At 70.5% G+C, this 12604-nt stretch overlaps 1 protein-coding gene across 1 annotated transcript in view; it reads right to left on the bottom strand.

Annotated features, from left to right (window-relative positions):
* KIF1A (kinesin family member 1A) overlaps positions 1 to 12604 on the bottom strand; it is a 65393-nt gene that overhangs the window by 30131 nt on the left and 22658 nt on the right. Inside the window, 15 exon segments of the mRNA XM_036022629.1 lie at positions 31 to 103; positions 221 to 401; positions 795 to 878; positions 1694 to 1800; positions 2062 to 2141; positions 2726 to 2801; positions 3064 to 3143; positions 4113 to 4324; positions 5571 to 5597; positions 5964 to 6106; positions 6850 to 6928; positions 7666 to 7741; positions 10707 to 10724; positions 11117 to 11182; positions 11757 to 11834. Of these exon segments, the coding sequence (XP_035878522.1) occupies positions 31 to 103; positions 221 to 401; positions 795 to 878; positions 1694 to 1800; positions 2062 to 2141; positions 2726 to 2801; positions 3064 to 3143; positions 4113 to 4324; positions 5571 to 5597; positions 5964 to 6106; positions 6850 to 6928; positions 7666 to 7741; positions 10707 to 10724; positions 11117 to 11182; positions 11757 to 11834 (1380 nt within the window).

The raw sequence follows: 12604 nt of genomic DNA, 5'->3' as shown, positions 1-12604 counted from the left end.
GGTCTGTGGGCCTGGAGGGGCCGCCCTCACCAGCCTTTGCTGCTCCAGCAGGTAGGTGGCCTCCTCCCGCTCCCGGCGGTACTGGTCCTCCAGCTCCTGGAGCCTGCGAGAGTCGGGGGGTGACTGGGCGGGGTGGGCAACACGGGGTGGGGGGCGGGTGACCAGGTGGGGGGGATATGGGGCAGCTCGGGCTGTGCGGGCAGGCCCCCCGTGGCGTCACCTCTGCTCCATCTCCTGCTTCATGTCGATGCCCTGCTTCTCCAGCAGCTCGCGCTGGGCGAAGGCCCAGTCCACGGGCTCGGAGGGTGTCTCTGCGCAGGGCGTGCGCTCTCGCTCCTGCCGCGCCTGCTCGGGGTGGTTGAACCGGAACACGTGGCTCTTTCCCATGATGATGCGGTTTCCTGGGGACGGGGGGGGGGGGGGCGAGCTGGACCAGGGGGCCTGCAGCCTCAGGGGCCTGGGGGGGGCGTGCAGGGGCGGGGGAGGGAAGGCTCCCAGCACTGTGCACGCCAGGAACTGCCCCAGGGCCGCAGCCCCCTGGCACTCCCCCCTCCCCCCACCAAGGTCTGACCGGGCCTCCTCACTCCTCACTCATCCCAAATCCCCTCCCTGGCCCCACCCCTTTTGCCACCCTGGGGGTTTGCAAAGCACACTCCTGGGGCTTCTCCCACATCCTCATCTGTTCCGTGGGCCCCTGGGTGCCACCCTCATGCCAGCCTCACCCCCCAGCCGGGTGCCCTGACCAGGCAGGCACCACCAGCAGAGAGTGGGGCGGGACTTCCTGCCAGCCCTACCTGACCGCAGGATGCTGGGCTCCGTGACCTTCTTGCCATTGACATAGGTGTCTGCCCCCTCACAGGGCTCCAGGGTCACCACGGCTACAGGACAGATGGGGCAGAGAGGGGACTGTCATCGCACTGCCATGCCCTCCGCCCACCTGCAGGGCTCGACTCCCCTGGCCGCCCATGTGCAGCCACCGCCACCACTCCTCCTGTGGCAGCCAGGCCGGACTGTGGGCGGCACCTTGTCTGGGCCCTGGAGAAGCTTGGGGGGTCGGGTGTCACACTGATCAACACATGAGGAGAGTGGTGCCCGAGGTGGGGGTGCTGTCAGAGAGCCAGGAGCCCGTGCTGGCCGACCACCCACCCTGTCGGGGTCTCCAGGAGGGCATGGATGGAAAACAGGGGCACCATGTCCCGGGGAGTCCTGGAGCCCCTCTGGAGAGGGCAGGCTTTGGGGACAGAGAATTCTGGGAGAGCCAACATCCCCCGTATTGCTTCAGGCTACCACCCAGAGGTGTCCCGGTCACAGAGCAAGTAATGAGATTCTGGCCCAGCAGCTGCGGCCCGGAACATCACACCCCAGACAGGTCCCGTGCCCCGGGCCGGTGGACAGGCAGGGTAAGGCACAGGTGACCACCCCACAGCCAGCAAGAAAGCTCGGCCCAAAAATAACGCTCCACCCTCCACTGGCTCGCTCCTCAGGGCTTGCTGTCCTCCCGCCCAGGAATAACACCCCGACGCCTCGGCACGGGAGAGAGAACCCACGCCCAGGCCAGCACCAAAGCCTCTTCTGACGGAGGGGCTCCCGGGTCGACAGGGAGCTGGGAGGCGAGCCCCAGCCTGGGCCGACCCCGCAGGCCCCCTCAGGCCGGACACGCGGCAGCACCCGGTGGGGGCGGGGGCAGCCGTACCTTCACTGCCCCCTCTGGAGTCGCTGCGGAAGACACAGTGCTCCTCCTTGATGAAGTGCCCACTCAGGACGATGTCCTGCCGCCTCTCCCCGTCCTCCCGGCCCACTCTGCGGGGGGCGGGACAGAGGCTCAGTCAGTGACAACCGGGCCGGGGCTCCCTCCCCACTCCCCCTGCAGCCTCCGGGGACGACCAGCTGGGCTGTTATGGAAAACACCCAAGACGCACATGAGTGGGGGCACGGGGGATGCCCCCAAACATGGGAGCCATGCAGCCCAGAGGAGCTGGAAGCATCGGGCTCCAGGAGCAGGGATGGATCCTCACCCCCACCCCCCTCCACCCTACCTGTGAGCCCGTCCCCCGACCCCACCTGGTGAGCCCGTCCTTGATGTAATAGAGGAGACACTCGGACATCAGCGGGTCCTCGTTCAGATTGACGAGATGCGGTGTCTGGGGTGAGAGGGGGGGTCAGCTGCTTTGCAGGGAGCGGGAGCCCAGCACTGGCCACCTACCCGACCTCTCTCCCCATGCGCCAGACCACCACCCGCCCTGGGTCTGGCCTCGTGGAGGACACAGTGTCCTCCCAGGCTGGCAGGGAAGACAGGACACATGAAGGAAAAGGTCCCTGAGGAAGAGCCTTTGGTGGGCACCCCAGAGCCTTGGGCACGGGGACAGCCAGGTGGCTGGCTGGGTGGGTGCTCAGCCTTGGCACTCAGGGAGCTGGGTTTCAGGAGCAGCTGGGAGCTGAGCTCTCAGCTGAGGGCCCAGGGGCACTTGGGGTGTGGTGGGCCCTCAGACATGCAGGGTGCAGGCTGGGTCCCCACACTGGCCCCGTGCCACATCCCATGAGGTCCAGGGCACCCAGGAGCTAGGGCTCCCGTGGGTCCTCAGTCCAGACCTCGGCTCCTATGGCTCTAAGGGCACCCTGTGGTGCGCCCCCTCCTCCCAGAGGTGTAGAGGCCCTTCAAAAGGCTGCAGGCGGCCCAGCCACATTCCACCCACGGCAGCCCCACGGAGCCAGGACCTGCTCCTACCTTTTTGGGAGAGAACACACCCAGGGTGCCGCCGTCCTCCCTCATGGCCACACCCATCTCAGCCAGCAGGGCTTCCCTGGAGGACAGAGTCGGGGTTGGTTCACGCCCCAAGAGGCCACAGGACCTGCTGCGTCCCCAGCTGGATGGACCAGGAGCCAGTAGGGCTCCAGCCGCACAGCCCGTGCAGCGCCCAGGTACTGTGACCCATGTGGTCAGTGAGTTAAGGTGTCTGCTCGGAGGGACTGATCACCCGGTCAGGGACCAGGTCAGTGAGATCACAGTGGCCGGAGGTGGGGTCCCTGGGAGGGAGGGGCCAGCCCCGAGTCCCCACTGCCCACCTCTCCATTCGAATGGCTTCCGTCCGCCGCAGCTTTTCCTCCCAGGTCTCGTTGAGCTCGGCTATGATCTTCTCCGTCTCCTGTGGGGAGACACAGCAGAGAGAGTCAGGGGCCGGGCCGGTCTGCAGGGCACCAAGTCCCCAGTGCCCAGTGCACCCTGGCAGCACGGTGCATGAAGGGTCCACAGCTGAGCAGTTAGTGTGCTCAAAACCACGTGTTTTTTAGCCCCGGCTGGTGTGGCTCAGTGGATTGAGTGCCGGCCTGAGAACCAAAGGGTCACCAGTCCAGTTCCCAGTCGGAACACGTGCCTGGGTTGTGGGCCAGGTCCCTGGCAGGGATGCCTGAGGGGCGACCACACATCAGTGTTTCTCTCCATCTCTGTCTCCCTCTATTCCCCTCTCTCGTCCATGTGTTTTCCTGTGGATGCCCCCAGAGAACAGAGGAAAAGGCAAAGCAGCCCAGGAGAGAGAGAGGCCCAGGCTGGTTCCGATGCACAGATGCCCGTCAACACTTCCTGCTTGCTCCCAGCCCACACCCGGGCGGGGGGATGCGGTGCACCCCAGGTGGGCCCTGTGCTCCAGAGCCCCCATACCAGTCTTGAGTCTGGCCTCCGTGACTTTGAACCCTAACCCTGACTTCTGTTTCCAAGGTCTAAGCTTACTCTCCACCCCAGGAAAACAGGATGGAAAACCTAAAACCAGCCTGTCCCATCGCTGGGGATCAGGGGTGAGTGTGGGCACAAGGGGGCCAGAGGAAAATGTTGACAAGCACAGAACACCTGGGAGGGGGCACAGAGCTCCTAGAACCCCCCTCCCGTACCAGCAAGTACGGGCATGTGGTTCTGGGCGGAGAGCAGAGAAACACGGAGGGGACCCCGGGGGCACCACCTGCAGGACTCACGGCACCTCCGACCAACCCTGCTTCCTGCCGTTACCAAGAGGGCTTGGCCTAGGCCCAGAGCAGGGCAGCCCGGGGAGGCGGGACCCCACGCCCAGGGCTCCAAGCCCACCCCCCGGTTCTCAGGGCCCGCTGCCCAGCCCCGCCCTCACCTTCAGCCTCTCGATGGCCTCCTCGCTGCCGGGGGCAAACAACAGGCGCTCGTGCAGGCTGGACACAGAGGCCGCGCGGCTGGACAGGGCCGAGAGTGAGGACGAGGGGCTCATGCCCACCAGCGCGTTGGTCACTGTGGAGAGATTGTCAGGGGCTCGACTCAGCTCCGCCCAGCCGCGGTTACAGTTATTGTTGTCCAGGTCGGACAGGTCTACGGGAGGGGGCGGGGGCAGACAGGTGGGAAGGAGAAAAAAGAGACACGAGTTGGGAGACGGCAAGAGGCAGGCGAAGGCAGAAAGCAGGAGCCGCCAGTGGGCACGGCCGACAGGCGCCGGGCAGCACATGCAAGGCCACCTGCCGCCCCGAGCGATGTGCCCGGCCCCCAGGCCCACTGCCCTCGGCAGCACATGGTCACCAGCCAGCGGCCCTCAGCACCCCTTGCTGCACCCCGGCCCTTGGCCGCAGGCCTCTTTGCTTCCCCTGCACCTGCAGGCCGAGCTCCGTGTGGCCCAGGATGCCCTGCAGCCTCTGCCCTGAAGCTCCGCCAGCTCCCGGAGGCTCCCACCCTGCTGCCCTGCTTGCTACTCTTCACCGGCAGGTGCGCCCCAGGGCCATCGCTCATATGCCTCCTCTTTGCTGTGGGCACCCACCCCGTCCCCACCCCTTGCCCAGCCCAGAATGCATCTGGCAGAGTGAGGCTTTGCCGTCCACTCCAAAGAGCCCCCTGGAGGAGAGGGGAACCGTGGGGCCCTTCGGGAAGCCCCTACTCCACCCCGAGAGGCTGCTCTGCACTTGGGCTTCCTGGCTCTGGGGACCCAGGGCCCCCGAAGGCCTGGCTAGGGGTTGGGACTGTGATACCCCTCCTGGCAGAAGCAGACACAGAGCAGAGCCAAGCACATGGGACAGCGTGGGGCACCAGGGAAGCCAAGGGCAGCCTCCCTCCTCCCCCACCCCTGGGGTCGGGAGGCACTGAACTGCACCCCTTGCCCAGGGAGCCCAGCCCAAGGCCGGCAGGGGTCACAGGCTGGGAGGATCTGGCAGCAGTCAGGCCTCTGGCGTTCCCGGGGCAGGGGAAGGGGCCTTGAGGTGTGTGAGGCCAGAGGGAGGCCACAGCCAGGGACAGGCGAGCCCTCTGGCACTGACACTGGGCACCTGCCAGGACTCGGGGAGCACACGGTAGTATGAGAGCCTGAGCTCAGCTACTTTCCGCCTGAGGAGGCCTTGGCTGCCCCTTGCCTCCCTGTGCCTCAGTTTCCCATGTAGACAGGGGACTCGACCCCCAATCTACTAGGAGGGCACCTGTGACTGAGGCCTATTGGCCCAGCCCCTAAAGAGGGGGTGGGCACGCCCCGCCCTGCCGACCCTAGGTCTCGCCCCCGCCCCCGCTGGGTGGCCCCACACCCCCGAGGCAGGCGGGCGAAGCGGGGAAGCGCAGGGAGCAGCACGGGGATACACACATTTGGGTCCTCCGGGCACAGTGTTGGCTGGGAGGGGGGGGATGGGGGAGGGAGGAGAGACAGAGAAACAGAAGAACAGTTTGTCTCTGGAGGGTTGCAGGTCGGGCGTCGGGCAGGTGGCCGTGGTCTTCGGTGGGGACACAGGGACCCCAGCACCCGCGGTGTGCCGACACGGCTTCCGGAGAACCATCTCTGGCCTGACTGGGCCAGCACCGAACCCGAACCATGCAGCCCTTCCAGGCTGAGGCCGGAACCGCGGCCTCCCACCCAGGGAGCCCTGACCCACCTCGGCCCAGGGGGTGGCCCCAGGAGGAAGCCTGGGCTGGCCCAGGAGGCCCCTGGGGACCCGCAGCCCGGCTGCCCTGCCTGGGCCTGGCACACGCAGACACTCACTGTCGGTGATGTCCCCGAGACCCTGGGCGTACAGCAGGTCCCGCAGCCGGGTCACCTCGTCCTTCAGCTCTCGGATCAGTTTGTTGTTGGGGTCCTCGTTGATGACGGCGTTGCAGCGGATCTGCTTAGCCCGGTCCGCATACCTGGGCAGCAAAGGGACCTGTGGGCTGGGCTGTGCCGGCAGCCCCACAGGGTCTCCCTCGGGGAGTCTCTGGCCAGGGACGCACAGGTAAGGTCACCCTGCCCCAGCCGGCACACTTGGGGAAACCCAGGCCCCCGGGGGAGAAAGGACAGGCGGCACCTTTTCCCTGAGGAGAGGCCTTGGCACGTGGGCCGTGGTCCCAGGGTGGAAGGACCCAGTGGGAGGTGTGAGAGTGCCCCCGTGTACGCGTGTCGGAGCCCGTGCTGCGTACAGCAAGTGCACGTGTAGGGACAGACGGCAGCATGTCCCTGTGCGGGGACCTATGTCCTCTTTTTCTTTACTACTGCTGGTGGTTGGTTGAGAGGGGCCAGAGACACGAACCAGGCTTCCGGGCAGCCGCTGGCAAGGTGGGGACCCGGGCTCCCACTCAAGGACACCCGCCAGCATCTAGAGGGACCTTTACAGACACACCTTCGCCCTCTGCTGCTTACAGACGCCAGGTGGCTCCTGTGGCCGGAAGGGGGTGCAAGCCTCCCAGCCCACCAACAGAGCTCTCCCAGTCTCGTGCCACGGGAACCCTGGGCCCCTCGAGGCCCCGCAGTGCACCCCAGGGGGTGATGGGAATGGAATGGGTCCCCTGAAGGCCCAGGCACCCCTGGCGGCCACTGGAACCGCTAGGAGTCGCAGGTGAAACGGCCTCCCCAGATGGTGGGGCCACAGGCCCTGCCTCCCTGGAGAACGCACCTCAGGGTGCTCAGCGTCTCGTCGTAGTTGATGTCTGCAGGGCTCAGGGCCGCCACCATCGCCGTCCTCGAGTTCCCGCCTGCGGGGAGAAGGGGCCGTGCAGAAGGAGGCCAGCCTGCTGCCTTGTTGCCATGTTCTCCCCGCTCCGTCCCCCACCCCCACACTTGCAGCTGGAGAGGCGGAGGCCCAGAGAGGTAAACCGAGTCATGGGCCAACGGAGTGGGGGGACGACACAGGAGCACTAGGGTACAGTTTCAGCAACACCGCCAGGAAAGGCCAGAGACCCCCAGTTCTTCACGTTCGTTAGGCCAGCGGGAGACTCGGTTTACCTCCGTGGGCATGAGCTTGCTCAGCCGTACACGGAGCTGGGGGGACCCCCGAGGTTACATTTGGGTGGGGGCACTCCAGCCTCCGTCTCCCCGTCTGCCTCTCACTGGCTCAGAACGCAGGCTGCGAGAAGGGGGGTCTGTGGCAGCCTCCCGAAACTCGGCAAGCAGGCAGGGCTCCCCAGAGAGTTCCGGGTCCCTGTTACAGACGGGGAAACCGAGGCCCAGGGGGAAGTGCTTGGACTGGGCGCCACAGACCTGAGCCAGGAGCACCGACAGGGGCGGGGGGGGGGTGCCCCTTGGCCCCGTGGGCGGTCCCGGGCCCCGACACCTGCTGTCATTAGCCTTTTTGGGGCCACTGTCCCAGGCCCCCTGGAAAGACCCCCCAGGTTTGCCTCGGCCCTGGCCCAGGGAGGGTGTCTGGGCGCCGCGTCCAGGGGGGAGCCGGGGAGCCAGAGCCGGGGGGCAGGGCGAGCCCACGGGCCCTCACCCAGGTTTTCCCGCAGCAGCCAGGTCAGCACGGAGTCTCTGTAGGGGATGAAGTCCGTCTTCTTCTTCTTCTTGTTCTGCGGGGGCGAGCACTCAGGGTCAGCCCCGCACGTAGGAGCAGGGGAGGGCAGGCCCCGGGCCGGCGGGCGGGGGGTCCCCGAGGCCAAGGACGCCCAGGGGGTGGGGGGCAGGGTTGTGTGTGGGGGTCGCAGAGTCAGACTCGAGCCCGTGGGCGCTGCCGGCGTCACCGGCCGGTGCATCAGGGGGACTCGCCGGAGCCCGCCCGTTCTCCCTCCTCAGACACCGGCAGCGGCTCCACAGGAAAGGCCGGCCGCTGAGCGGGGCGTCCCCGGCCCCCCCCAGCCCCCGCTGTCTCGCCTCTCCCGGGCACGCGGGACGCTGCGCCCGCCGTCTCCCCGTCAGATTCCTGCTCCCCGGCCGCCGGGGCCAGCGCGCCCGTTCCCCCCCCCTCCCCCCCGCCCTCCGCGAGGCCCGAGCGCCCCCTGGTCGGGTCCGCTCCGCTCGGCGGCCCCGCACGCCTCCCGTCGGGCGAATCCACTCAAAGTACGGGCCGCGGCCCCCGCACTGGACCCGCCGCGGCTGCTCCACGCCACGACGCCACGCGTCACGAACACTCAGCCCCTCCCCGGCGCCCGCTCCCTCACGCGCGTGGGGACTCGGGGGGGACGCGGCCCTGCCCGGGACCCCTCCCGGGGACGCGCCGACAGGCGCCACCGCCGGCCGCTGCCGCTCCTCTCGGGCCCACACGCGCGCCACCGCGGGTTGGGGTGGTCCTCGGGGGCTTCACTGGCCCTCGGGGGCGGGACTGGTGAGCGCCCCTGGGACGCGCCGCCCGGCCGCCCACCAGCCCGCGTGGGGTTGAGAAACGCCGGCCGGCCCCTGTGCGTGGGTGTGAGGGTCCGCGCCACCGGCCCGGGGGAAGCTTTCTCTCCTTCAGAAACGGGTGGGTGACGAACTCTGTTTCCACACTTAAAGAGAATTTCATTGCTGAGGCTGCCTGTCTGCCACGTTTGCCCTGTCTCCACCGTACGCGCCCGACCATCCCATCCCTCAGCTCCCTCAGCTCCCTCAGCGCGGAGCCCCGGAGCCGACCCCCGACCCCGAGGCCCCGCCCACCGGCCCTCGGCCCCGCCCCCCTCACCTCAGCCCGCAAGTCAGTCCGCACTGACTGACCGACCGACGGCCGCGCGGGCCCTCTGGGGGCCCCGCCGAGACGGCGCCAGGGGACGAGTCCTGCCGAGCGCCCGCCGCCGCTCCCCACTACACCGCGGTCGGCCAGTCCCGGGCGGCGGGCTCAGCGCCTCAGCTCCGGTCCCGCCGTCGCCGGCCGCCTCGCCCCCGTGCCCGCGTCCCCGCGTTCCCCGCCGCACACGCCGCCCTCCGCCCGCTCCTCACTCGGAGCCTCCTCACGCGGCTCCTGACCCCGGTTCCGTCACAGCCCACGGGTCGCACCGCGCCCCACGGTCCCTCTCAGCTGCTCTGACGCCCTCCGCTCCCCACGCGGGTCCCGCACGACCCTCCAGGTCCCGTCAGTGCTCCGGACGGTCCCGCCACAGCCCCGCACGGCCTCCCACGCGGCCGTCACTCGGTCCCCGCGCAGTCCGCACCACGGTGCCTCCTCTCACAGTTCTTCGTGCGGCTCTTCACACCGCGGCGCCCGCGCCCTCACGTCCCCTCACCCGCGGTCGCGGCTCCCCCCGCGGTCCCCCCACTGCCCCCACCCCGTCCCCGGCTCGGCCCCCTGCAGCCCCCACCCCCCACCCACGTCCCCGCAGGCCCCGCCCTCCCGCAGACCCCCGGTCCCCACACACAGCCCCCCCAGTCCCACAGAGTTCCTCACGAGCCACCCCGGGCGGCCTCGCGCCGCCCCCCGCGGTCCCCGAGTCCCCCTCCTCCGCCCCCCACAGTTCCGCACACCCGTCTCCGCGCGACTGCAGCTCCTCACAAGCCGCCACGCGGTTCCACGCACAAACCCACACACGGCGCCTCACACAGCGCGTGCCTCCCGGCTTCTCTCAGGCCCGGCCCCGCCCCTCACCCGGCCCCCGCGCAGCCCCACGCGCTTGGCGCACGCAGCTCGCTCGGTCCCTCACACGAGCGCTCACGCCGCTGCCCACTCGGCCCCCCCGCACCTTCCCCCCGCACCCCCCCGCGTTCAGTCCCCGCGGCGACCCGGCTGCCCGCACACAGCTCTGCACCTGCGGCCCCTCCCGCCCCTCACGGACTCCGCACCGGTCCTCACGTGCCCGCGCGTGGGTTTCTCCTCAGACCCTCTCCGTTCCTCACACGGTTCTCCCGAGCCCACTCACCCCGGTCCTCACACTGTCCCCGCCACGCCACACGCTTCCTCCCGCAGCCCCGCACCGTCCTCCGGGCCCCTCCCACGGTCCCCACGCGGTTCCTCAGTTTCCGTCCTGGCTCCACCCGGTCTCCCCGCCTCCCTCCCCCGCACACGTCCCCACGCAGTCAGCCCCTCACACCGTGGCCCTCACACGGTCTCCCTCAGTTGCCCACACACGGTCCCTCCCGGTTCCCTCGAGGAACCCCACCCCCGCCCCCCACCGTCTCACACGCTCCCTCTCGCAGGCCCCCACGGCACCCCGCCCCGCCCCCCACGGCGCCCCGCCCCGCCCCCGCCGGCCGCGCCCCTCACACCCCGGCGCCCCGCCCCGCCCCCCACGGCGCCCCGCCCCGCCCCCGCCGGCCGCGCCCCTCACACCCCGGCGCCCCGCCCCGCCCCCGCCGGCCGCGCCCCTCACACCCCGGCGCCCCGCCCCGCCCCCGGCCCCCGCGGCCGCGCGGACCAGAGGCCGCCCCGCTCCCGGTCTCCGTCGCAGCCCGCGCCCCCTCCACAGGAGTCACCCCGGCTCCCGTGTTTCGTGTCCACCGGCCCCTCCCGCACCGCGCGCCCCCAGGGCCGCTCCGGGCCGGGCCGCGTGCTCGCCGGCGGAGGGGCCGGACGGCGGGGCAGGACTGAGGGGCTGCGCGGAGGGTCCGGCCGGCGCGGAAGCGGCCGCTCACCTTGTTGGGCCCGGAGTCCTGCAAGAGAAAAGGCGGAAGGGGTCTGAGGACCCGCGGCCGAGGGACCGGCCCGGGCCCCCCGGCGTCCGTCCGTCGGCGCCCCCCGGCACCGGCGCCCGCGGCGGCGGGCTCTCCTGGGACAGGCCCCCCTGGCCGGAGGGGGGTGTCCCCGCGAGCGCACGACCCCGCCTGTGCCCCGGGCCCAGCAGGCCCCGCCCCCGCCTCCGAGCGGGCGCCGCTTCCTCCGGGAGGGCGGCCGGGGTTGCCCTCCCAGGACCGGCGCCGGCCGGCTCCCGCCGACCCTCCCGAGGGCCCGGGGCAGCAGCGCGGGCTCCCCGAGGCCCGCAGCACCGCGGCGGCTCCGCGGCCCAGCCCGCCCGCCCAGCTCCAGGAGCCCGAGGCCCGCTCACCATTTCGGCCAGAGCGGAGATGACCTTCCCCAGCGTGGTCAGGGACTTGTTGATGTTGGCTCCCTCCTGCGGGCGGGGGACACGGCGGGGCGTTAGGGACCCCCGGGGCCTGACGCCGGGGGCTTTAGGGGGGCAGGAGCCGCCCGCGGGAGACCCGGCGGAGGAGGCCCACCCCGCGGGGCCGGCAGCTCGGTTTGCCCCCCATGCTCCCCGGAACCCTCGCAACACCTCCCTCGGGCCCTGCGGCCGCAGTCTCCGCGGCGGGACCAGGAGGGGGCCCGGGAGGATGAAGACTCTCCTCCCGCCCCGAGACTGCTCGGCCAGACAGCGCCCCCCAGGACGGCCGCCGGCCGGCTCCCGCCCCCCTCCCAGCGCGGAAGCTCAGGCACCGGCGGAGAGGCGCTCCGGGCCCGCGGAGGCCCAGCCTTCCTGCCGGGGTCGCCTGCTGCCTGCTGGCCTCTGGCCGTGCCCTCCCCCGCTCACCCTTGGGGGCGGCCCCCACACCGCGCTCCAGCCCCAGGAGGAGCCCTCCGGCCGGGCCCCCCCAGCGGAACAAGCCCGGGCCAAAGGCGTGGCTCCGCCTGTGCGCCCAGGTGCGGGGGGCCCACCGCTCCCCTCGGCCTGGCGCTCGGGCCCCTACCTTGAGTCGCGTGCCCTTCGCCCCCGTGGAGTCGGCCCGCTCGCTCCCGGCCAGGTCCACCAGGCTGATTTTGCTCACCTGAAATGGCAAACGGGTCAACTGCAGGGGACGCCACACAGCCGCTACGAGGCCCCCCCAGCCTCCTCCGGGCACCGCCGACAGGGCCCACCTGCGGAGCCCGGCCGGGCCCCTCCCTGGGGGCAGACGTCTCTGACCCTGCCTTCCCTCCGCTCCCCTGCTCACAGCTCTCCCGACATGCTGCCCGAGGTGCGACGCCCCCTCCCCTAGGGGGCTGCAGGCCCCCACCCCCGGGCACTCGGCGCTGCGGCCACACTGTTCTCTGCACGCTGGACGCTCTTCACGTGCTCGTGCACGGGCTCCCCACAGCGCCCATGAGGAGCCGCCTCTCACCATCACCCGTTTTCACAGACGGGCACATCACTGGGTTGGAGCCCAGTTCCGGTGCCCCGGCCACGGCTCAGCTGCCTCGTGCGCCGGGCAGCGGCCCCAGTGAACATGACCGTGGCCTGGGGTGGGCGGCCACGGCCTTCCTGAGCCAGGGCCCCTGCGGGCATCTTGCCCGTGTGTCAACAGGCGTGGACATCAGTGGGGCCCTCTGGATGCCCTGAGCCTGCAGGGACAGACCCTGGCCCCACTGGGCCATCAAAGGCCTCCAGGAGGATGGTGCCAGGCCGAGGTGACCCCAGCACCACCAGGACTAAGTGGCACTTTCGTCCCCAGCCCTTCTGAGGGTGCTGTAGTGCTGCCTGAGAGGACCAGCCCTCCAGGAGGTGGCTGGGGTGTCCTGGGAAAAGGCCCGGACGTGGGGCAGGGACAGGGCACAGCCA

The sequence above is a fragment of the Phyllostomus discolor genome, chromosome 4 (genome assembly GCF_004126475.2).
Source record: "Phyllostomus discolor isolate MPI-MPIP mPhyDis1 chromosome 4, mPhyDis1.pri.v3, whole genome shotgun sequence".
Classification (NCBI taxonomy): domain Eukaryota; kingdom Metazoa; phylum Chordata; class Mammalia; order Chiroptera; family Phyllostomidae; genus Phyllostomus; species Phyllostomus discolor.
The sequence above is the reverse complement of the archived record's forward strand: the minus strand, read 5'-3'. Positions and strand labels throughout refer to the sequence as shown.